Below are 27,075 nucleotides of genomic sequence, written 5' to 3'. Positions count from 1 at the left end.
GCACATCTTGCTTATCACTTTTGAGCGTCTTTTCAACGGTCTTCAGCATAACGTGAAGCTCAGTGAGCGTTTTGTCCAGACTATTTATGCTGTAATTCAGTTTGAACTGATCATACCCGTTACGAAGAGAATGGAGGATCGTGTCTACATGCATTTCTTGAGAGAATTGTTGATCCAGCCTACTCATATTCTCAATTAATCCAATCATCTTGAGAATATGTGGACTTTCGGGCTTGCTTTTCCTGAGTTTGGTGTCAAGAATTTGCCTACGAGTCTCGAATCTTTCGACTCGAGCCAGATCTTAGAACATGTTCTTCAACTCACTGATGATTGTGAAGGCATCTGAGTTGATGAACGTTTTCTGTAGATCTGCACTCATGGTAGAAAGCATTAGACATTTTACATCCTTGTTGGCATCAATCCAACGATTGAGGTATGCCTGGGTAACCCCGTCGCTAGCGGCTTCGGGCATCGTCTCATCCAGAACATACTCCTTTTCTTCCTGCATTAGAACTATTTGCAAGTTCCTTTGCCAGTCAAGGAAGTTTTTCCGGTTCAACTTCTCTTTCTCGAGAATTGACCAAATGTTGAATGAATTGTTGTTTTCCATAATTAAAACTACAATTGTAAAAGAATTAAAAAAAAAATATAACCATTCATACATGCTCTTAATAAACTTAAATTCAAGCAAATTAACATGCATAATTCAAAATTTATTAAGCATTTTATTCATGTTTATGTGTTCCGTCAGGTGTGAATAAAATGAATCCAAGTTCCTCAAAATCATTGAACAATTAAGCACATTATTTGTTAGACTTAATTCTAAACATTTTAGATAAGCAAATCCGTTGCCAATAGTTTAGAAATTATTCTTGGTTGATAGGTACGTCTAAGAACTTATTAGGAAAACCTATCTCATTTGCCACGACATAGAAGGACTCCTTACTTATAACGTTGAGTTCAACCAAAATTAACATGTACTCACAACTAATGTGTACCTTACCCCTTTGAAATCAATAAGTAACACCTAATAAGTTCTTAAAATTATTTCTATATGAGCTTTAAATTTATGGGTTGGACGAAAAACAAGCCAACTGTTTCATACAAAAATTGCCCTTCCTGTAGCAAAATAACACATCGGTGCTTTGTATATTGAAAACATAACTGATCAGATGTGTACGTAACTACGCAAGCGATTCAGAATCAAACACTATATAGTTATAAATGAATCATTTAATCCAGTTATATACATTCCAAAAACCTCACATCATTTCAAAGCCAGTACAATCTCAAACCACAGTACAATTCGTAAAGAATAATTTTAATATTAACAAGGGAGAAAAAAAAAATCCATACAGTTTCTTTCTTTCCACTCACACCATAACCCAAACAAGAGGGTGGACACCCAAAACTACTCTTCTAAATCTAATAAATGGCCACAAATGAATACCCACACACAAAACACATTGCATTTTTCACACCATTTACAGAATACACAAATAATGAATTTGGAACTATCAAAACTCCCTCCAATCCTCCATCATGAGATCATTGGCCAGCATCTATTGGGGCTCCTGTTCTAGCTTGTGAGATACGGTTAGCATAAATCGTCACCAAACGCAATTGGGTACTATTGAGTCCCTCCAGGTATGGCAGGAATTCTTTCCCGAGCATGATATAGATGTCAACTAGACAAAATACAACTGTCTGCAAGGAAAACAATTTCAAGGAAAGATTCTATAAGAAACAGTATGAAATCATATCTCCAACTACTTTGTGGTGGGGGGAATAATAATAATAATAATAATGTCCACAAATACTCTGATTATGGATTGATAATGTGCCAACTTAGATTGCAAGCTGCTTGAGTTCAGTTTTGAATTCGAGCAAACTGAGTAGAGCTAAGCTCGACTAGAAAGGCTTGTGAATTGGCTTATATTTTTAAACGATTGTACTTATGATTGTGTATAATTTTGACTTCTAGATAATAGTATACACGTCACACAGCTTGTGCAAAATTACAAACATATATTCTTGGCTGTAATTCTCAAACTCAATTCTTGTTTCAAGTTGAGCTGAACTCGGATGTAACAACAAGCTTCGCTTGAATCATTCCTAGATCTGACATATTAAAAAAAACAGTTACCTTGCGGATATCAGCACTTTGACTTCCAAATGCATCAAAAAGAGCTGGCAAGAAAGAGGGCAACTGTGTCACCAGTTGCTCTTGAGATAACCTGCCCACAAGCTGAAGAGAGAAGAAAGTTGCTTAATATACTGACTTGTCAAATTTTAGAAGAAAAAAAAAAAGGAAAGCAAAAAAGCCATGCATAACAATACTTTTTGAAAAGTAAGTAGAAGCAAAATAGCAAACAAGTCCAAAAAGATTCAGGTTTTTGAGCTAATGATCAGCAAAATAGTGATTGCAGTATACCTCCATCTCGAATTAACTATCTCGCATGAAGAGTCAACAGTATAGAAAGCTTCTAGAATTTGACCAGTAATAACTCAAAAACTATGCTAATCCGTCATGTGAAAACTATACTCGAAAATGATCTTTACACTTTCCCTTTTAGTGTGTTTTATAATGTTTTTACATTGTGTTTTATTCTACTTTTGGACATGTAACTTTACTATCTTACCCCTCTTCCTCGACAATATTTATCACTTTCCACTCACTTTCTCTTATTTTATTCATTTTTTCTTACATCACCCCCCTTTTTACACTCCACTTACTTTATCCATATTTTATTACATCCACCCACCTTTTGACGCACTCTTCCTTTTTTATCTTAATATTTGGGCAAACAGTAACCGTAAAGAACACTATGAAACGGAGTCAACGGACGTAGTAGTTTTTTTGGCATGAAAATTATGTAAATTTTTACTATCACAAATGTTAACCCTTCTCCAACGTGCAATTATTTCCATACATCATTTTTCAGGAAGAACCAGCAATCTCACCTAAGAAGCGACATTACATTGATAAAATAAACTTAATTAATAAATACTTTAGATTCGCCCTCCAAATCTTGTTAAAATAGATTCCATAATCATTCAATTGAGAATAGTACTAAGAAAATATCACAAACAAATATTCCTTATTTCCTATTAACATTTGATTTTGAACAACCGAGTCTTATTCAACCTTGAAACAAGAATTAAAGAACATAAGTTCTTCAGAATTTCTATTCTACAAGGGAACTCCTGAAGTCATTAACGTAAATAATCTTTTGGTGTCCCCCTATAGAATAGTATATATTGGCCCTCAAAATACCAAATTATACTAATGAGTGATCCACGTTAAAGTATCATACTAATCCTCATGAGTGAAGGTTAAAATTGAAAAACAAAAAGAAGCAAGAATCAATCGGATAAATCAGACATAATTGTCAGCTTAAAATTACCATTACCATTAACAAGTCAAGCACAATAAAAACATACAAAGCCCTTTAATCACTCCATGATTTACGTTCAAAAATCAATCATTTCCCTCTTTATTTAATATCAACAAGTAAACATCATAATTCATGTTCTGTTAATCACCTCCATTATGATACCTAAATAATGATTGTTTCAATGATCATTCTTCAACTGATAACGAGCTAAAATTTGGAAATAATATCAGTCAATCAATAATGATCCATGCCAATTAATTTTTAAGATGCCAAGAAATACGAAGCACTTATATGTTCTTATAAAAACAATAAACTTAATCCCCTCTCCATCTTTCTCAATAATAACTAACACTCTTTTCCACTCCGCACTCTCTTGAATCTGAGCTAGAAAGGCAGATTTATAAATGTGTATTGATTTCTACTTCAAATACACTAAGAATGGTATTTACTCTCTTCTGGAATAGTTGCGACAATATTTCCAAATATTTTAAACTACGTCAACAATAATGGGGGGAAAAGGTGGATTTCTTATATATTTTGACTGATTTCTTGATGTTTTTCCACTATTTTTTATGAATATTCTTCTAAATTGTTTAAGAAAAGCATTTCAGGTTGAAAAATATAATAACATGATTTTGCTACGCGTGCATATAAGACTAGTATCCTAAGTGTGAGGGTACTGGTGTTTGAATTGTGGTCAACCTTTCCAAGTTTCTTGCTGGTGCTTGTAACTTGCTACAACCTTACCAAGTTTCTTAGTGGTGTTTGTAATTTGCTCTCAACCTTTCCAAGTTTCTATTTTCAGTGAGCACAATGAAGGGAAAACCTCATAATTTCTCAGACTAAACATTGAACTTCTACTTGAACTTGAAACCAATAGAAGAAAAATAAATGAGCCTTCAAAACTAGATACCCTTAATTAATTTTTACAATACCATAGTAATTCAACCAGCCAGAACAACTCACTACCTCTTAATTATAAGACTGGGGATTGGATACTAGCATACAGGTCACATAAAATTAACAAGTACAAGAAAGATAATATTAAACCAAACAAGCAATATCAAACCCTATAATCTAACGAGTGAAGCTAGCGCATCTAATGGAAGCTAGATAGCAACACATACCTTCGTCAAACAATTTATGCAGGCAACAAGAGTCTTCTCGTCCTCTGTGACTAAAAGAGGAACAATTACCTGCAAGGTTGACAGTAAACGAACATCATAAAACATGCAAGATATAGATTTTACTTGGTTAGAGAAAATATACGAATCAGGGTACTTACACTCAAGCATCTAAATGGGTCATACTGGGCCAACAAGGTTGTCAAGCAGTTCTCTGCTTCATTAGCAACCTAAATTTGAAGCAATGTTGTTAGTGGAAAAGAAATTATACATAGACATGATCAGTGGACCAGTCCTGGCAGAATAAAGACCAACCCACAGAACCAGAAGCCAGAGAAAGACCATGGGAAAAGAAAGGATATGCCAGGTTAAATCCACGACTTAACAATGGCCCACTAGAGAAGCCTTGGCCAGATTTGAGCCCAGCCATTCTACACTGGACCGCCGGTCATTGATTTATATCTTTTCTACAGACTTCCCACAGGTTGTGGGGTTCAATGAACCAAGTCCGTCCACATGGGGCAGGTTCCTGATTCCACAAATATACAAGGTCTGCTTGGACTGGCTGGCCCAGTGGTCATTCGTTCAGGAGACTGGCACATCACATCCGCTGGTCATGCAGAAGCAGTACAGAGCCTAACAGCCCGTCCAACTGATCATATCTATTGATTAATCAACCAAAGAAGACCAAATTTCTGAATGACCATAAACCTACCTTGGGAACAGTATCCTTAGATACATGAAGCAGCTTTTCCATAACGATTTCAACAGAATCTTCCATGGCTTCTTTCTGGGTTCGGAGTAAAGAAGCAATCGAAGTGTTACATGTAAAGTCTGAGAAAGCAGCCATCTGGAGCAAATAAATACCTTGATAGACAAAGCGAAATGCTCACCTGATTTCTTAGCATTTCAGCTATCAGCAACAGAACAAATTCTCTAACAGAGGAATCGGGATCATCTAGCACCTCAAGTACAGTCGTTAAAATCTGATTGAAATACTGCAAAACAGGAAGCATAAGTACTAAGCAAACACCTTATACACATTTAATTTTCAGCCGAAAAAGCAACTCTTTGTGATTGTTAACGAAGAAGGCAAATACAAAAAGTTCCATTCCAGAGCATTAGAGTGCAAAGAGATAACAATATTTATGTCAACAAGAGATGGCTGGAAATACTAGCACGAGTTTGTAATAAGACTTAGATCTACAAGACATGCATATTTATGTCAACAAGATATATTCTTATTTCTTACTATAAATGTTTTTGCTTGTCACATTTCAACTTTTAAGATGAGCACAATGGAATGCCATAGATTATTTAATTTAGGAGTTGAAATTCAAACTTTGGGATTTCCCAACATGGAAACAAGGGGGTAAACTGAGTGGAATAAACAGAGCAAGCCAAAAATATCAGCAATGTAAGGAAGAGGAAGGAGAACTTCAAGGGAGAAGAGAACAAAAAATGAAACAACGTAGAGGATATTGAAAAAGAATAAGAGAGAAGTGACAGGAAGAGGTCCCCTTGTCGTCTAAGAATAAGTTTATGCCAGAGCAAATGTAGCCATCCCCTTTTAAAATACTTTCATCCAGCTAAACAACACTTCGCTTCAAGTTTTTTTTTCAAAGGGCGGTTCTTTTTCATGCGCGGAACGGGTACACAGAATGCAATTCTCTACGTAATTATGTTAAATTTGGCCAAAAGCGATCCACATGTCCAATGTGTGAGGGAAAGAGTGTATTAGGTAATAGATTTTTCACATGAGCTTAGGGGACACTTAACTATTATTAGCACAAACTCTACAATGAAGTCCAGTATACATATGCCAAAAGCCCATAAGGCTTATATAACTCAAATTTACACTGATACAGATCAAAACATTGGCTGCACTGCACATAAGGACAATAAAAAGAACCAGGAGAAAGTTAAATCTTACTAAAATCATTCACATAAGGCCTGAAATCCCAGCTATCACGTAATTGCAACTCAAGAAAAGTAAATATAAACCCAACACAAGAATTAAACATGCAAGAAATAATACTGGGGGGAAAGAAGGTCCTTGCTGGTATAAGAGTCACTATAAAGTTCTCGGTGCCTGAATGAGAAAAATCAAGATATACCTGAACCAAATATATTATACAAAATACATTGTGCTACTCAACAATGGCAATACAAGAATGTTAAACCTTCCTCAATGCATCCACAAGAGGAGAATCGTGTGGGTTCAGTACTCCGGAGAAGATGATAAGTGAGTCTAGTATTTATACCTTGCTCCATACGGAGGGGTCATTAGAAACAGATGCTTCAATTAACTGATGAATTGCATTTTGCTTGATATCAGCTGGACTTCCTTCAAACCCGTTACAAATCTGTAAGAAAATAAGAGCAAATAATCAATAATGGGACAATTCCCATACATGTATTCCACATAAACATACTCTAGATAAAGGTGGAGTAACTAAATAGCAAAGGAGAAAAATAGAAACAACAAGATGCCCTAAAGAAAGATGCCACATGGCAAGTGAATGTGTAGAAGGCTAACAATTTGTTACTTGAGGGGACCAAAAGGAGCAAATGATTGCTGTCCTGCGTTCCGTCAACCCCCACTTAGGATTTTGAGAGTGCAATGCAGGATTTAGATTTCTGATAATGTAATTTAAAATAAGTGAAGCAATTTTGAGAAACTAAGGACATTGAACTCACTGAGTGGAGAATTTGAGGAATGCTTGGACCAGTTTCTGAATTCGAGACAGTCTTCAAGATTCCAGTTTTGGTATGGTCTGTAGCCAACTCATCTGGGAAACCATTTTCAGGCTGCAACCCTGCGCTTACTCCAATACTATCAGAACTCTTTTGAAGTACATTAATGTCCACACGTGATGTAGATAAAAAAGCTGGATTGTCACTTTTTTCCATATTTTCCAATCGGCTGGTCCAACCTCCAACACTTTCACCAGTATGATTTCCAATATACTTATCTTTGATTCTTGAATCCAGAATATCATTACTAGTTCCACAGTCAAGACTATCATACAGGTTCCCATGCGTTTCTTCAGTAGTGGCTTGATTGATACGGCCACTTGAGTATGTTGAATCCTGCATTGAATTCCATCTCCTACCTCCATCACTGTCAGGGGAGTTAGCAGAAAATCTTCCAAAATAGTTAGTTTTCTTTGATACTCCCATATAGCCCTCTTCAGAAGATGTCCCTACAATGTCAGATGGATCATAAGCAGTCTTCGAACGCTGTCGCTCTTTCTTACTCTGCAAGAAGTTCATCAAATCCACTTCTATACGAGGTGTATACTGTTTGAGCGCTCGCCTCAAGGAATTTTGCTCTTCAACAGATAAGCTAAGGATAAAATTCAGTACATTTGTGGGATCATAGCGGGTAAAAACTGATATAAAACACGAAATAGCAGCTTCCTTCAGTTTAGTATTTTTATCATGAACAAGAGGTGTCAATTTAGCAAGCCACAACTTCAATATGCCAATGTTACCAGCACCTTCAGAAGTAACAGAATGCTTGTTAAAAGAGCCAATTGCAAATTCAATTACCGCTAATTTCGCTTTGGGTGATCGTTGTTCATCAAGTGAACGAAGCAATGCTGGCAACAGAGAATCCACCCCATAAGTTTTGCCCACAATATCCAATGTTGTCGAGCAAGGTTGCCTAACTACCTCTTTCGGATCAATCAACCGGGAAAATACATGTGGCAGAATCCTTTCCATGTAACTTTCAAAAGGCTTTCTACAAGAGGGTATTATCTCTGCAAGAGTTAAAAGAGCTGCCTGTGCAACCTTATGGTGAGGATCATCCAAATGTTTAAAAAAAAGTTTCATCACCTTTTCAAAACTTTGAACAATGTCCTGAATACCACTTGGACCTTGCTGCAGGAGAGATCTTACATAGTTGAAAGCAGCAACTCTAGCACACCAGTCAGAAGTTGGACTTAGTCCCTCACCTAGAGCCTCAAGAAGAGAACCTGGACCTTCCACAAAACTTGGTGTCTCCCCTAGAGGAAGATGGCTATCATCAAAACTTCTCCTCCTGCTTGAAGACGTACTCCTACCCGTGACATTCTTTCTTGATAGTGGTCTCTGAAAATTGGGAACATAACTAGAATCCCTAAAAGTTGATTCTCTATAAGGTGTGTCTGTAAATTGCCTATCCATGTGTGAGTTCATATATCTTCTAGAATCCCTGATATCAGTTTGCTCTTCGTTAAAGTTTCTCTCATGTACTCTTTCCGAAGCCCTCTTTGCTGAGTATGATATCAACGTTGATGACGGCTCATTCATGAGACCACTGCGATATGATAATTTACCAGCATCTTTCGAAGCATGCAAATGAGAGTACATGTCAGAATGAACCAGACCACCATTACGGCTTTTACTTCCACTGACTGATGACAACTTTGAATCTAATGATAAACTTGTGACTTGATTTGAAGCTGGAACAGCAAGAGGAAATGGAGGATCACGAGAAGAAGGAGGGTCAACTCCTGCACTAGGGGCAATAAAAGAAAAATTTACCTTTTCTCAATTTATTCCATAAAAATCTTCAAGAAAGTACAGATATTACTGAAATTCTGACACAATGCTGCTTAAAAGTTAAAACAGATTGCTTCAACTATATTTAATTGTAGTTAAGGTTTTCAAATTCAATAGGAAAGAAGGTATCCATACCTAGATCAAGGCTAGATGATCTAACAGTCGATAAATTATGTTTTGAAGACAAATCTAGGCCTCTAAGCAAGCTTTCAATTGCTGAAACTTTCTCTTTGCTGGAACTTAATACACTTTCCAGGCTACGGTCAGACCCTTTATCAAGAGACTTTGACTGAGACAGAAGCATCCCAGAAGACATTGATGCTCTTGACGCTAGAGTTGCAGTCTTGTCCATTGCAACAATAGCAGAAGTTCCATAACCAGGCAAATTTAAAGACGCGGATGACTGAGGTGTATTTGGCACATTTCTTTCACGAACAGAAGGAGATGCATGTCTTCTATGCAAACCCCCATCTTCCTCATTAATTATCTGAAACAAAACAACTTCAGTTAGCTAAGAAGCCAGGAGAAAAGCAGGAACTACAGTTGTTTTCAACGATTAACAAACAACATAGATGGCTGAAGTTCCCAGAACAAGGAAAAGTAAACCTCACCCTCTGAATTACAGGATCAAATGACTGAAATAGCCTTCTAGAGCGATCTGGCCAAGTTTTTGCAAACATTCTATAGCAAGCCCTTGCAGTTGTTCGAACCTGAAATAAATAACATCTTAGTAATGCTAAAATGCTGACTTCCAGAAACACTTGTCTAGTGATGTCCCTTTCCACAGACAATGATAAAATAGTTGAGGCATAGGGATCAAATTTCTTGTGCTGAGCACAAGAAATAACATCTTAGTAATGCTAAAATGCTGACTTCCAGAAACACTGGTCTAGTGATGTCCCTTTCCACAGACAATGATAAAATAGTTGAGGCATAGGGATAAACCCAGAGTGATAACTGGAATAGGGGGGATTGTCAAAGTAACGTAACTTGATTATGCAGTGATCAAGATTAACTCAAATAAATGGTAAAGAGACAAAGAGAGGGGTACGGCTATTTAAATATAACAATCTTTAGTAGACCAGCTACAGTAAGGTCAATGAGCACAAGAAATTTGATCATCAAATTAAATATTGTAACTCTCTTCTCCACCTTACCTCAAACCCAAATCCATGACAAAGTAATTCTAATGGTTGCCCAAAATACTTGTAACCTCGACTTTATATTTACAATGCATTTTATAAGTATTTTAAAGTGATTACAATGGAGCCAATCCTTGCCAAGTGTCAAAATCTGGTCATCCCTGATGTATGCAACATTTGAAGTAAAAAACCGATTATTTCTTTAAAATAAAAAAAAAACAAAAAAAAAAAACAAATGACGCTGTTTTAATTGTTGTCAGGCGGAAATAAGTAATGCATGTTGCTCCCGTTTACGCATATCTCCCCGCTCTACATTTCCAAAAGTCACGACCAGCACATCACGAATCCAGGTTGTCCCTCTCTCTCCTCATTTCATCTCCTCTCTTTTTTATTAGTTTTAATATTTTTCTCACCTCACACCAGCATTCCGGTTGACTGCTGGCTGCACTCTGAGAGCACTGCACTATCCAAAAGAAACCATGCAAGAGTAAATGATGACTGATCATTTCTGTATTCAGATTTTCTGCCTTATGATCTAAAATGGGTTGTTTCAGTCACTGAGTCAATGGTTTCGTCCATAAGAGGTTGAAGACCGATGGAAAATATCCCAAACAAACAAAATGAGACAATGAGCCTGTGTGATGAATAAGATATCCCAACAAAAGTGGAAAATATTTATTTCCACAAAAATATTTATTTCCACAAAAGATATTTCCAAATTCTCTTTCTTTTCTACCTAATCTCTATCTCTATCAAACTCACTGATCCATCAGCCCCAAGTGAACAACAACCCAAGCCAGCTGATGCAGGCTTCCCATAACTGATCCAAAGACTATTGGAGCCAAACACCTGCATGACCACCAGCCCCTAAAGAGAAAAAAGAAAGAAGTACCCTATAACAGCATTTAACTATCCTTTTTAATCACTTTCTCGGCATCCTGGAAATAATTTAAGGAATATTTTGGCCAACATTTAAATAACAATAAAAAAGGGAAAAAAAACAAACTAAATAATTAAGTTCTGTCAATTTCACATAATGTATTCTTATCAACAAATCAGCTGCACTATTGTAAAAGATTGCCCTATCCATAAAAAATTGCCCCTTTGTAACCATGAATTCTCCCTAATCTACTTCCTCTGTTCCAAATTAATTGCACCATGAGGGTTGGGCACTAAATTTTAGATGGTGGGGCCAAGGAAGAGAGAGAAAAAAAATCAGACTTGCCTATGTGATTGCAAGTATTAAATAAAGCAACAAATGTTAACATGTAAAGGTATACTAGGTACTTGAAAGTGAAAGCAAATATTTTATTTCCGAAAATGGGTATCATGGAATATTTGTGAAACTTCCTTCAAAGGTAAATGGTGCAATAATTTTGGATTGGGGAAAGTATAAGAAGTAATATAGTCATGTGGGGTCTTCTTAGATTTTTCCATGTGTATATCTGCATCTACTTTCAAAAAAAATTGCGACTATAGTATTGGAGATAGTTACGTTTTAAGTCGCGTCTGGGAGACCACGAGGAAAGTCAAATGGAGCTATCTTTAAGAGACGGAGGAAGTACAAAAATAAATATATCTATACTAGGCACGAATCCTAATATCTGCCTGATGCAATACTAATTACGTATATGTGATGACAGTTGCTAAAAACATTCAAAGGTGCATTGTTTCTCATTTTCTTTCAGAGAGGAATCTGAGATATACCTCGCTCACTGCATCACTAACAGAACGTCTAATCATATCTTCATACAGATCAGCTGCTCGTTGTATCTCAGGTTCATCAGGCCAATGTTCTAGCACTAAAAGTGCATACTCACAACACCTGCATCAGAGAGACGGAAGGATTAATAGAAATTTGACAGAGCTTTGATTCAAACACTGACTTAGTTTTTTCAAATTTCACTCTTTCATTCAAGTAAAATGCAAACCTGGCACGCAGCGCTGCGTTTCGGTCATTCTTAGCACAATCTGCTATTCTAGGGAGCACACGGGCAACTTTGCAGTTGCGCAACATCTAGGAATACAAAATATTGCAAATTGTATCAAATTTAGCATAAATAAGAGATTTCGAGAAAACAATAACTGATTAATCAGGAAAGTACCGTCTTGATGCAATTATCTGCAGACTCTGCTATTACGAGTACCGTTATCACAACCAGCTTAAATAGAACCTACATGTATAAATGAAGTGTCAGAGACATACAAGTGTATTTCATCACAACCATAACCATAAAAGGAGATGAAGTTACAGGAATAAACTGCTCTGCACAGGCCTCGAAGTCCCCCAGCAACTCCTTTGACAAAAAATTTAATAAATGACAACCCTGCAAATAGTCAAATAGATTAATAGGAGGAAAACCGGATATTAGACATAACAATCAGCAACTGTAAAGAAGAAGAATGGAAAGAAGGATAAAAGAAAACTCAAATATCTGTAACACCCCCGATATACTAACTATAAATAAATAAGAATATAAAAGACTTTATAATAAATTTGCGGAAGCTTACACCTAAATCGGAGGTATCATCGCCACACTAAATTTAAAATAGCGTTTTGAATTTTCTGAAAATATTAAAAGGGACTAGCTAAAAACGGATATAATTATATTTTGACTATAAAATATATTATACGAAATTATAAAATATTGGGATATTACAATCTATCCCCCTTAAAAGAAGTTTCGTCCCGAAACTTAAAGTTATAAAAATACAGGGTATTACAATCTATCCTCCCTAAAAGAAGTTTCGTCCCGAAACTTAATGTTTGAAATTTTAATACTTTGACACTCTTACTTTTAAAGTAAAATCAACAAAAACTTACTATTTAAAAATATATATTTCATGCCAATATTATATTAGGGGTATTACATACTATCCCCCTTAAAGAAAAGGAGTTCGTCCTCGAACTCAAAACTAGTCATATAGAATCATTACAAGAATCACATAGCTAACACGCAGAAAGAGATAGTCTCTTCAATTAAACAGATTATAACTTAACTCCTAATTAGTCATTTTAATCCTAGACAACTCAAACCAGACACTGGGATATGAAGATCCCTGTGTGTTAATCCAAGACCGAATAGGCTCTTGATACCATTTTGTAACACCCCCGATATACTAACTATAAATAAATAAGAATATAAAAGACTTTATAATAAATTTGCGGAAGCTTACACCTAAATCGGAGGTATCACCGCCACACTTGATCACATTGTCAAGTGCTAAGGCTTACAATACTCAAACTATTACAACTCGATTACTAGGTGGTCTATTTAAACTAAAAGTATTAAACGGTCATACAAGACAAAACAATAATATTGAGCTCTTTCAACTTGTAATTGCATCTTTCACGATCCATCCGCTCCAGTCAATCTTGACTGCTCACCATAGTGGACAAATTCCAAAAGGATCGTCGCAGGGCCACCATAAGAAAAAGACATGGCCGCAAACACACATAGCAAATAAACACACACGTCAGCAAAAAGCTGAGTAATCACCACAAACAGAAACATACTAAAATAGAATAATAAAGTGTCATGTAAATAATGTAGTATGAAACTACATTTCAAGTATGATCCCAAAAATAAAACTAACTCCATACTATACGGAAACTATTAATCTTCTCTTCATATGAACCTCAAATATATTGATATGATCTTTTCCTCTACTAAACGTACTCAAACCAATAGGTGCCATATTTGCTCTTTGTTCTATACCTAGCCTTGGACATGGGTAATTTGAATAATAAACCAACAAGTATAAAAACTTGAAACTCTCAATAGCTACTAGAAAGACTCTCTGAGTCAAGGCCACTTTTGGACCAAATCCCACTTTTGGAGATATGAAGAAAAATAAAGATTGTATCTTGCTCTTCTACTAATGGTTATCATCTCCTCACCAACATGCCAAGGACTAAGGTCTATAACGTCGAGCCTCTAACCAAGAATATATAATTACCCTCGACCTTCTTTTCATAATATGATCAATATGATTGATACCCATTCCGGGTGAATAATCTATACTTTTAAATATTGGCACAAGATCCCCAAAGTATATGTATACACCATTACTCGGTCTAAAAATAACCGAACCCATTCGTTCTAACTAAGACCAATGAATCACCAAGTTATAAATCTTAATCCTAAATAATTTTACCACAACCATTGTCCAAAATTAGACGAACTATACGCATGGTATCATATTATCTCCCAAAAACCATTTATACTAACTCCTTGTTCAATGCGGAAGTATCGAACCGGTAACCATCACAAGAACTATTTATAAAATACTCACATCAATATACGTACACATCTAAAATCAATATCTTTAAAATATAAGTGTCATACAATATCAAAACCATAATTAATAATCACTAATAAAACATGCGATGTATATTTGTCATACAAATCCAACTTAATGAATGAATGCGATTACGCATAATAATTAATTCACACAAACAACCCAAAAGATTTGACGCGTGTGATTACCTTTCGAGATGAATTATAGATAATCGAACACCGAAACTGGTATGGAAGAGCATATTTTCATACGCGGCTCATTCGATCAGCTTGGAAATAGCTTAATTTATTTGCTTAATGGAAAAAAAGTAAGACATGGATATTATGATATAAGAAATAAACAAATTAGAGGAGATTGTGTTTGATGATACGAATGTAATTGATTTTGATGATAATCAAAATATCAAGAGTGATTGAGAAAGATAGTTAGGCAAAAGAAGAGTTTAAAGGTTTCTCTCGCAAGCAACACTAAAAAAAAATAACGGCTGACCTCAAAGTTTCTGAAAGTCAGTTTAGGGTTAACGAAATATATATAGTTGCTCATAATAAAAAGTCCTACTAAATTTAAAATAGCGTTTTGAATTTTCTGAAAATATTAAAAGGGACTAGCTAAAAACGGATATAATTATATTTTGACTATAAAATATATTATACGAAATTATAAAATATTGGGATATTACAATATCAGTCGATGTAATGAACTAAATAGTAAAGGTTATAATGGGTAGTGCAAGTAGTATTAATGCTAGAAGACAAATTAGGTGGTTAGAGTAGAGAGACTATAAATAAGGGAACACTAGGTTTAGAAGGCATGTTGAGAAATTGGTAAAGTATAGGCTTTGGAGAGTGGTGACCTCAAGTCACTAAACCTAGAGATTGGTGGCCTCAAGTCACTACCTTTTATATCCCATTTTGTGTTCATCATCTTTCTAGCAAATTAATATAATTTCTAGTTTTCTACCAGTAATTTCTGCTCAAATTAGCCAGTTCATCTCATTTGGTATCAGAGCGGTACAGTTCTGGGCTGGATAACTGATCAGATTTTCGGAGGAAAAAAAAAAACAAAAAACAAAAAGAAGATGGAAGTTGCTGGAAAACAGTCAGCACAGTTGATGCAAAGGTGGATTCGAGATGAGTTTGCCTACATCACACTCAAAAGAAACCAAGGGATTTCAGATTGTAAGGAGGAGGAGCGCATCCGGCAAGAGCTTCAAATTCATGTGTTTGGTGGAAGGGGTTCAGATGTCTGGATTATTCAAATGGAGGATTTTTTCGATTTTTTTCAGTTGAATGAAGATGACAAGTTAAAGGCTGCCATTATTGGACTCGATAATGAAGCGTTGCGGTGGTTCGAAGGTGAACACAAGTTCCTGCCTTTCGATGGTTGGCAAGAACTGAAAGACCATGTATTGCGACGTTTTGGGTCATCACCACCACCATCGGCACAAAATTTCAAAGACCAAATGGAGGAGGTAAACAAGAGAAGTATGCAGAACCTTCAAAAAGAAATTTCCAGAATACTTGATGAAGCTTTTGTTCCAATTGAATTGGGGTTTAAGCAACTTCGAGAAACACTTAGAGAGGAAGTGAAACATGCGGCGGCGGCAAATCCGGAGGTGGTAGAAGCGAAAGAGACCGATCGTGAGGATGTAAAGAAAAATAAAGGAGAAAATGTGGTGAATGTGGTGGCTGACACCGGCAGAGATAAAGAATTAAGAGGGATAACTGGTGGCGCGTCCGTTGCTTTAATAGGTGAGCGAAGAAGAGGGTCGTTTGAGAGAGGAGGTGCTGGTGGCAGTGGGTCTGGTGGTGGGCCAGGCCTAGTCATGGGCGATATTGTTGATGCTACAACTAGTGGTTATAACAGGGATGGTCGAGGAGGTGTTGGTGGCGGAAAATCTGGTAGGAGGGCCGGTGACTTTGCAAGTGGGTTTACTGGTGGTGGTCGGGATGGTCTCCCTGGAAAATCTGGTGGAGAATCTGACGGACTTGTGAACGGTAGAGCTTCTGTTTTGCAAGCGGTGGATCTTGGGCGAGCAGATCCGGTGGTGGACCCAGATATTTTTTTGGCAAGAATGACGACAATGATAAATGTTTACTCACCGGTGAGAATTCCGGTGGAGCACAGCGGCAATAGCGGTGGGACTTGCAAAAACAAATTTCCAGAAAAATTGTGCGGAAGAAACCTTGTTGGATTAATAATTGGCTGGGAGGGGAAGTCACTTGTAGAAGAGGGGGCCAGTAAGGGCAAATTGGTAAATGGACCAAAGTATAACATGACTGACAACACTAAGGAAATCTGGCTGCTAGTGCCACTTGCATCTAAGGGAAGGGAAGAGCTACAGGTTAACCTGATTAATTTTGGTGAAGAAATGAAGCTTAGTGGGCTTAGCCATTTAAAAGCCTTATTTTCTTTTATAGAAGAAAGCCAAACAGAGGGCTTTAGGCCCAATGTCCTTTCCCAAGCTCTGAGCCTCCATTACTCCAACCCTCAATTCACAACCCAAAGCAACTTACCCAACATCAATTCTGCCCAATTTGTGAGACTCGAATTACCCACCACACAACTCAATCATTCACCCAGCCCAATTTACAACAAACCCACCCAACCTTTTATTTGTAAACCAAATCTCTTTTCAGATTTGCCCAACCCAAAAGCTTACAATCAAATATCAAAATCATCTACCCGCATAACCATTCCCACTCTCACCTTAATTTCATCACATGACAGTTTTCTACCTCCCCATGACAACTTGATCAGTTTGCTTGCAACACTCAGCAAGGAAGAGCTTGAACGGCTATGGCAGCACTACTATGAAGATAACATTGACCAGCTTTATAGGGGCCGAGAATCGAGTGCCGATTACTATCCACCTTGAGGACAAGGTGGAAGTTTAGGGGGTCGGTATTGTAATGAACTAAATAGTAAAGGTTATAATGGGTAGTGCAAGTAGTATTAATGCTAGAAGACAAATTAGGTGGTTAGAGTAGAGAGACTATAAATAAGGGAACACTAGGTTTAGAAGGCATGTTGAGAAATTGGTAAAGTTTAGGCTTTGGAGAGTGGTGACCTCAAGTCACTAAACCTAGAGATTGGTGGCCTCAAGTCACTACATTTTATATCCCATTTTGTGTTCATCATCTTTCTAGCAAATTAATATAATTTCTAGTTTTCTACCAGTAATTTCTGCTCAAATTAGCCAGTTCATCTCAGTCGACAAATTGTCCAACAACTGGTAGCGTAACAGCTGATAGCTACCATGTGCATTATGTGCAGAACATTTTCTGGAGAAAGGGAGATGAACAAGGCAAAGACAAGAGAAAAGAGAGGGGTGGGGGGGTACAAAAGGTGTCCACAGTTCCACACCAGCCACACCACCCTTCCTCTAATGCTTTTTTTCCTATCTCTCTATTACAATTTCTAGATGCAGCAATATTCCCTGTGTCCTCATATCCTCTCAACTCGCCTTGAAATTTAACATTTCAAAGACCAGGCAATAGGAGAATACACTTACTCAATCCTTGTCCCTGAATCTGAATAACATAGGTAACAACCAACTCATTATTACAAATACATCCTCGCACTTACCCAATTTAGTAACATATAGCCACTCCAAAAAAGACCAAAAGATTAGTATTCACTTGAGGTGCATATTCACAACATTATCGTGGGAAAACCAACATAATAACAATAGGTAGCTGTGTGATTAATTGGATTTCAGTGATAATAAAGCAGGTGACTACAAAGGGGAAAAGGAGAATAAACTACTCCAAAGTCAAGAAACAAGAAGATAATGCAGGTGATTATAAAATAACCCAACAAAAAAGAATTCACAGGACCAAAATTTAAAGGGAGAAAACATACTTGCTTAACTATACTTGACCGGCGATCAGATAACTGTATGCTCAAAGGACCAATAAGTTGCTTTAGCAATCCCCGAAAACACGGGTAATCAGTCGCACCTGAACAACATATATTACAGAAAAACTTAACTCCAAAATATGTCCATTTTTAACTCTCTCATAAACACAATCATCAGCTGGAAGAAAATGTAAAAAGATGAATCCATCCCGTTTACATCCATTGCAAGTTGCAACACAATAAAATACAAGAGAAGTTGTTGATACAGACATACACATGACCAGTAGGCAAATTATAGCATCCACATCACAGAAGCAAATAAAACAAGTAACCTTAAGCTCATGTCCTAAAACAGACTCAACAGTCAACACATGATCTGTTGGGAGCTTGGTATAAACATCTTTTTCTGTCTGGATAGGCCAAGAGAAGGAGATAGAGAGCATATGTTGATAATATTAATAATAGGTACTAAGTCAAACCATCAAAACCCATCACACCACAGTCGAAACCCTCAACCTAGTCAGACATGCCAGTAGCTGAATCAGAATTACCAAATCAAAGAGGGGATCTCAATTATTGACAATTAGTATATGTTTCAGGTATACATGATAGTAAGATGAACAGAGGGGAAACCTCCAATTACAAGGGCTTCAAATCTCTGCATGGCTGCAATACGGTGAGACCAATCTTTTTCTGGTACAAGTGTTGAAGCAATTTTCTCAAATTCCCTGATCAGCTCCTTCTCTGAGTAAACTTTCACAGGTTCAACTGGCTTCTCTGTAACATCTCCATCTCCTGCGCACCACAAAAGGAATCAAGGCTTTATCAGTAATGAAGTTTACGAAGATAATTAAAATAGTTACATACTCCGGCTACATACAAATAGTCTAGAAAGATTCCAAAATAAGATATTACTGTATAGTAGTTTTTACCTTTTGATTGATGAAAATAAAATGACAACATACATAAAAACGCAACAGCTTTCCATATCTAAAACTATAAACTTGAAAAGAATAAGATCTAAACTGAGATGGTCAAACAAGCCAACCTCCGAACAGAGATGCCTCACGAGAAGTATTCTTGGCTTTGGGACTGCTTCGCTTAGGATTATGATTATGATTATGATTATTAACCTTGGGCTCATTAACGGTATTACTACTAACAACACTATCAGAAGACCGGGGCTTTGGTTCAATCCTCTCCAACCTTGCATTTATATCCTTCACCTGCAACATACATTCAGTAGGAAAACAAAGTGACGATGATATACCAAATGCATAACAAATGTCCAGGGTAAAAGCCACCAGGCATTACATCAAATTAAGAGTAGAGAATCATATCACATGAGCAATTAACAGATATACCAAGCAATTCCATAAAAATTATCTCTCAGCAGGATGTAAATATGAAAATCAGTTTCAATGACAATACCATATATGATGGAAGCTGGTGTCTTTGTAGCTCATCTTGAAACTGAGGCCCAATCTGCATATACATCTCCTGCAGAGAAAGAGAGAAGAAAATTATTAGTCACTTTAGACAACGAAAGTAGGAAACATTTGTTTTAAAAAGATTTGATAGGTTTGACTGTCAGGGAAAATACAAGACCATGAGAGCAACCACAGGCCTCTTATTCATATTTTTGTATTTGATTCATATTTTATTAGTTCACCAGTGATGCAGATGATAGTCTGATACTACGAAGGTATGGAGCATAGCAAAATCACGGTAATCTAATTTGATAAACTCCAAATTAAAATTTTGATAGATAATTCAACTTTTGAACTGACTACAATATTTTTGAAAAAAAATATTACAATTATACTCGTTTGTTTCTTATGACCATGAGAGCAACCACAGGCCTATTATTCATATATAGGTCTGACTGTCAGGGAAAATCACAAAACCATGAGAGCAACCACATGCCTATTATTCATATATACGTCTGACAGTCAGGGAAAATCACAAAACCATGAGAGCAACCACAGGCCTATTAGTCTTTTTTTTTCGGATTCTCGTCTTACTCTTTATTAGGTTCACCAGTGATGCAGATGATACTATGAAGGTATGGTAATCTAATTTGATAAACTCCAAAGTAAAATTTTGATAGATATAATGACTACAATCTTTTTGGGAAAAAAAATTAAAAAATCCTTGTTATTTTATGACCAATTTAGTTTCACGACCCATCAGCAGCTGAGCAACCCCTAATATGATCAGTTGATTTATGTCAACGCACAAACAACCTACCATTACCATTGCCATTTACCAGCCAGCTATAAGTCATTACCCTAATTTGCCACTATAAAACCCCTTTGGAAACTGAAACAAAGACCCCTATTTTAAACTGCCTCTCTGTCAGGTATGAATATTGAAAATATATTATCATTGAAAGGAAAGAACACCTCCAGAAAGATCCTGTATGATAGGAGACATGGTCGCAATATCACCTCACGATAACCCTCCAAAAACACCTCTTCAACAATAAGCTATTCAAAAAATCCTCGAAAGCAAATCTTCTTCCCAGTTATTGGAAGTCTCGTAAACGTGACATTCAATGCTTCTGGTTACCAATCTATGCAACTTCAGAAACGGTGGGCCTCTCAAATAAGCAAACCTAAACCAATCTGGAAATATACTTTTAAAAGTTGTCCCCCACGCAAATGGTATGCCAGACACTATAATCGAACCTTTGAACTACTCGTCAATTTAAAACTGGTCATGGACTTGATACATGCAAACCATCTAAAATGGATTTACAAAAACCTACTCCACCATCCTAGGTATCTGAATTTCGTGATGTTCTTCAAGAAAGCATCATCTTCATCCGAACACCTCTAGAGCCCCTTTCCTTTAAGTACTTCATTAGTTCATTCGTCAAACAGATAGGACTAATGCAAGTAATGCCAAGACCTACATCTAACTAGCCTAAGACAAGCTGGCATCGGTTTTCTTAGCTTTTTCTTATTTTGCTTCTTTCCCTCTTCTTTCCTAAAATTCATAATTGCACATTTCCCTTTTTCTAGACCTAGAAAAAGCTGACTTCACAACCCAAAATTGACAGGCTTTTACCCACTTAGGAAAATGTAAGTTATGTAACAATTTAGCACTACGTAACAGTAAGTGTTAGCATGATCTAAATAAATTCTTCTATGCACTGATACATTGGTATCACAACATCGAACACGAAATAATTTATTGCTACACTTTCCTGATACTTATACTCAAACAGTTTAAAAGGTCAAGACTCCCATTTACCTAAATAAGTTGGGCCAGTGTCAAGCACTCTCTTTTAATCAACTGGGCCGGTGAGAGTAAGAGGCTAAATGGGCACGTTTAATCCATTTAATCAGCTGCTCAAAGTATAAAGATATTGGTGGTAGACGGAGGAGGTATTTTCCTTAAACCTCTACCACAAACATTAAAGTCTCAACTTTCCTTCAACTTCCTAGACTTTTAAAGTTATGATTTATCTCATGTTTCAAAATGTCGATCGTTCTTTCTTCGTTCATTGATTGATTGATCCTCCACAAATTAAGATGTCCCGCCTTGGTCCTTTTACTGGTTCACCTTCCTCAATCTATGATATAATATAATCTTTTGAATGGATGACAGGAACTTTTAGGCAGCTAGCAAGTCCAATAAATCCAACCATTTAGCCACAACCGTCGTCCCTCGTGCTAATTTCCCAATTCCTGTCAATAGTTTATGTTCAATAGCTTGAGAGAGATGTTTGGCGTTAGACATCCTTCTGTACATCAGTGCATGGGTCATGGATCTATACTTGGTTGTTCGGTGCTTTGTAATGACATTAGGAGCAGTGGTCCAAAAGACCCATTACAAATGCCACGATAAAGGTAAAATAACACCTTCTCACTGCATTCTCTGTTACATAATTGTGATTCCCTGAGTTTGATCCATCCAGTATATCCTCATACCACTTGTCAAAAAGACAATACATGTATCATGCCAGCTTTCATCGGCCCCTAAAAACTTACAATCTTAACCATCACCTTGAAATATAAGTTCAAGAATCATATGATTAGGTACACAATGCACCTTTTTAAGAAAACCTTAATCCTATAAAATCTCCAAGTTCATCCTCAAAACTTTTAAACACTACCAATAATTTCCAAAACAAACACATGAAATGACAGAAAGGTAAAAGAAAATGCCAACTTTATTTTAAGTAAAACAAGTGCACATTTTCTAAGATCCTTCCCTTCTTAAACCCTGCAAAACTATTCCATCTAAACAGGCATTTACCTAAACTATCAAGATTATTTCTCCTCTGTCTATTCAAGTGAAGTTCACAATTATTGGTCATCCTTATTCAAAGGAGGTCACATTCATTACTCAAAGTGGAAACGGAATATGGATGACCTTGGTGAGCATAAATGTTTTATTGCCTAACCAAGACAAACGCCACCGCATGCCCATCGTAAAAGTTGACTTGGCTGGAATTTCAAACTGACCGGAAGAAAAAGGTTTTGGACACTAGAACACAATATTATGACTCGACCTAATATATACCAAAATCACATTACTCGAGAAAACAGTGTGTCCAATCTGACTAGTGCTAGCTGACATTGTTGCGTCACGTGCTGTCATTGTTTCGCTAAATTGAATATTTTTCAGTGTTGAGTTTTGATTAAATACAACGCTGAAAAATATATTGAACCAAGAGACAACCAAAACGGCATTAAAATAGCAAAAACTATTAAGAATTCTAGTCGTATTACAATTTCCTTTGGAGAAGAGTTCCAACGACTCAAATCAACCAAAATAAACGTGGCCTAACCAAAATCCATAAGCCAATTCTTAAAGGATGTTCTTCTTTAATGACTCCAGCTACCAAAACCAATCGAGTAACTTAGACTTCATTCATAGAATAATGCACATACGATACAATGACCTACAGTACGTAACTTTTGAACTGATAATAAGTTAACATGGGAAAGAATGGTGTTGTATTACAAAAATTTACCAACCTCGATGCAGGATATAGCAGCTTCCCTAACACTGTGGTTGGGGTCATTTAACATATGCAATATCTGAGAAGATGAGAAAAGAAATTGAATCAGTCATAATGCATAGGAAGAATTAAAACATATATTAGTCTACTGAAAAGGCAATGCATAGCAAAGTAAACAAGAAACTTACAGGAGGAAGAATGGCCCTTTGGAGAGGAAGCTCCGTAGATGCAAACAAATTGATTGCTGATGTTACAGTGCGTGCAAATTCTTCGCGGACTCTCCAACTTTTGTGCTCCCAAGCATAAGAACCTGCTCTTTCCACAATAATTGTAGGAGACGATACCTGCAAAATGCAGCAGCATGACAGGCATTCCATCAAACAGTGAACAGGGATGATGCTATCAAACGCCACATAACCACTGAAAGCAATCAAATAAATCCAACGAACAGATGATCGAATGCGCCTAATACAATGGAGTCCATGACCATATATACCTTCCACTTCTGAAATCTTCCTTTACAGCACCCAGCTTCATACGGACCACCACTTACCACAATACAAATTGAATACTATAGTGAAGGTTTGTTTAGTCGTAAATTGAACTCCAGCGCCTTTATCTAAACTTAATTTTTCACGAAAAGGACAAAGCTGTGGTCATCTTTGCTTAATTCCTTTTTTCAAGGAACACAAGTAAACTATATGTGCAGACGATTAATTGCATGATTAAAATAGATAATCATAACCCAAACAAAATGTTTACTTGGCCTCATTACCTACAAAAATGCGTTATTCTATTTCACTACCTTAGAATTAGTCAAAAACTATAATCCTTAAAAACAAACATAAAAACCTTACAACATCAATTAAGAAAACACTAAAAACAATCATCAAAGCAATAATCAACTACAAATCGACATCGAATCGAGCCCAAAAAGAAAGAAAGGAGAGAGAAACGACCTCCATAAGAGTAACCAAGAGGCGTCGAGCAGCATCCCTGACAGGCTGTTTAGCATCACCAAGGCGCTCAACAGTAGCAGGAACAAGAGCATTAAAGTGAATTTTAAAGTGGTCACCAGAAAGAACAGCAGCAGAAGCAAGAGCAAGAAGACCGCCTTGCGAAACTCTGAAATTGTTATCTTTGAGGAGATCTATGCAAGTATCAACAAGTGAAGTGACCTCGGAAGACGTTAAAGGCTTTCTCGAAGCTTCTAGAAGCTGGTGAAGATGCTCGACACCGGCCATTCTTTCCTTGGTGTCTTTCGCCCTTGCTAGCTCTAAGGCCTCCTCCATTGTTAGGGTTTCTGGAGGAGATCCGAGGAGAGAGAAAGTGAGGGAAGGAATTCAGCAGATCTGGAAGTGGAGAAAGGTTGGGGATGATGGATGAGTGAGAGAGAGTGGGGAATTTGAAGAAGAGAGAGAGAAAGTGGGGAGGTTAAGTTAAAATGAAAATGGTGTTGATTTTTGGAGGAGAGAGAAAGTTGAGTGGGAGTGACCCTGACTGTGTGTGTTGCTGGTGAAGAGGTGTGGCTAGATCGACGGGAAGAGGTAAGGTGGTGGACTTCAAATGTTGAATTCAAAGTGGGCATCGACGAGGCGAATCTTAAATCAATAGCCACAGTGTGGACTACGAGGAAACTTGAAGACCATTGTTTTTCCTTTTTTTTCTTTTGCGTAGGCGTAAATGCGTAATGTAAAATCAGTTCATTATAGTTTTTTGTTTCACATTGTTGAATTTTGAAGAGTTTGCCTGTGTGAGCAATTCCATTCATGAAAACATGCCTAAAGTTAGTAATTTGTGGAAATAAAATTCACAAATTCTCATTTAGAATTGGTGTAGTATAATAAGTAAAAGTTGACTAAAAATGCTTAAAATTACTCCGATATATGTAAAAGTTATACGAAGTTTATTTATTAGTCATAAAAAATTTCATTTTAATAAAAATTATTCCTTCAAAATCTCTAATAGTGTATAAAAGTATCTACTTAACCTTTTAAAATGTATATCCATCAACTTTTTTTCATAATATAAAAGATAATTAAAATATATTAAAAATTAAAGTAAACCAGATACTCCGTAAAAGTTATCTTGTTGTAAAATAACTTTATTGTGCACCTCTTACATGCAAGACCTTTTGAATCAAATTTTCTTGTGTCGTGGCAAGCGTGTCAAACATCATGTTTTGCTTTTTTAAACAAAAGTAAAATTAATAAATTACTCCGTATATTTTTTTTAATCGTGACAAACTTTTTTTTAATGATGAGGAGGTTTTTATGTAGGGTTTTTTGCGATTTACCACCTACAAAAAATCTAAATTTGTGTTTTACCACCTAAAAATCTCAAACTTTTATTTTACCACCTAAAAAAATTAAAAATATTCGTTTTACCACCTTTTAATAGTAAAGTTAACGAAATCCTTATTGAACCCACTTCAACGGCTAGTATAGCATAACCCTTATAAAATTCCACAATGTTTAAGCATGTTGTATAATATAAGTTTGTAATTTGATTAATTTGGAGATTTGAAGTGCAAAAATGGGTGGTGAGAATTTAAGAATATTAAATAAGAAGGTGAAAAAATTGAAAGAGAATGACTAAAAAAATATAATCACATAATTTGGTTAAAGAAAAGCTTAATTTGTGGGCTCCACGAACGTTTTCGTTAACTTTGCCGTTAAAATGTGGTAAAATAAACGGTTTTTTCATGAAATGCCCCCAAGGTTTGCAAAAATGCACCAAATACACCCGCGCGTTTCAAATTACACAATATACCCCTATTTAAACTTATTTGCACCAAATGCCCCTAGAATTAACGGAAGTCTAACTCCGTTAACATTAACTCTTAATTAATCTAACTAATCCTAATTTAACCCTAAGTAACTACTGATTAGCCTAATTAATCGTATATTAACACTTAATGAATCCTAATTAACTCTAAATCCCCTCTCTCCTCTCACCCTCCTCTTAATCTCACGTCTCCTTTTTTTTTGGTATCAAAATGGTGATTCCAACCACAATTTTTCCTTTCTTCAGCCTTCCCATCTTCATCAAACATCAATTGTAACTCAAACCCCCAAATATTCAAACCCAGATTTTCGAGTGAATTAAAATCAAACCCCCAAATATTCAAACTCAGATTTTCGAGTGAATTGAAATGGTGAATTGAAGTTTCATGAAGAAGGGAAAGTGTAAGACGATGACTAATGGTGATGATGATACTGCAGCGGCGGAGAAGCAGCAGACGAGGGAAAGGGTCAGGCTGCGGCCTGCGACAGCGACTCCTTCTCTCACTTTTCTTCCTTTCTCTCTCGTTATCTTTCACTGCTTTCTTTGCAGCCTTAATTGAATCAATTTCTAGGTTTTAAGCCTCAAATTCTTCGATTTCAGCCATACCTAAGTAAACAAACAAGAATGCAAAATTGAATTGAGAAATCAAACAAGAATGCAAAAATCATCCCGGGTTATAATTGAATTAGTGGTTTCTTCATCTGAATAAATCAGATTAAGTCGACCCTTTATCCGCAATTCTAATTTGCATACCCAATTCGAATCCTCTTCTCCTCCCACAACATGCATCTTCATCAACAAACGAAAGGTCAGACATTTGGTTTATACCAGACTCAATCATCTTCAATAACACACAAAATGTCAGATTATCAATCTTTCAACAATGAAATTTCTCCTCGCAAGTTGTCAATTGCAAAAATTCAATGATACCAATA

General features: G+C 36.4%; 1 protein-coding gene across 1 annotated transcript; it reads right to left on the bottom strand.

Moving 5' to 3' along the window:
• Positions 1 to 1,196: 1,196 nt before the first annotated feature.
• Positions 1,197 to 24,977, bottom strand: LOC110796944 (CLIP-associated protein). Its single transcript, XM_022002040.2, has 21 exons — positions 24,313 to 24,977; positions 23,542 to 23,697; positions 23,370 to 23,432; positions 19,810 to 19,878; positions 19,427 to 19,604; positions 19,012 to 19,173; positions 18,382 to 18,479; positions 12,468 to 12,542; positions 12,321 to 12,389; positions 12,147 to 12,232; positions 11,923 to 12,040; positions 9,685 to 9,783; positions 9,209 to 9,560; positions 7,223 to 9,024; positions 6,787 to 6,888; positions 5,416 to 5,520; positions 5,238 to 5,312; positions 4,684 to 4,752; positions 4,526 to 4,594; positions 2,147 to 2,248; positions 1,197 to 1,707 (listed from the first exon to the last, which is right to left on the bottom strand). The coding sequence occupies exons 1-21, from the start codon at positions 24,643 to 24,645 to the stop codon at positions 1,549 to 1,551; spliced, it is 4,341 nt and encodes a 1,446-aa protein (XP_021857732.2). The 5' UTR covers positions 24,646 to 24,977; the 3' UTR covers positions 1,197 to 1,548.
• Between the last annotated feature and the right edge of the window lie 2,098 nt (positions 24,978 to 27,075).

Source organism: Spinacia oleracea, chromosome 6, assembly GCF_020520425.1.
Source record: "Spinacia oleracea cultivar Varoflay chromosome 6, BTI_SOV_V1, whole genome shotgun sequence".
NCBI lineage: Eukaryota > Viridiplantae > Streptophyta > Magnoliopsida > Caryophyllales > Amaranthaceae > Spinacia > Spinacia oleracea.
This window is presented reverse-complemented; position numbering and strand designations above follow the sequence as displayed.

What these genes read in the sequence shown, in the direction of transcription:
- LOC110796944 (XM_022002040.2), bottom strand. Translation starts at nt 24,645, where the DNA reads ATGGAGGAGGCCTTAGAGCTAGCAAGGGCGAAAGACACCAAGGAAAGA. An exon ending in TCTTGGTTACTCTTATGGAG is followed by an intron (nt 23,698 to 24,312) that starts GTCGTTTCTCTC and finishes TGCATTTTGCAG; the next exon opens with GTATCGTCTCCTACAATTAT. An exon ending in GGTCAAGTATAGTTAAGCAA is followed by an intron (nt 12,543 to 18,381) that starts GTATGTTTTCTC and finishes GACTATTTGCAG; the next exon opens with GGTTGTCATTTATTAAATTT.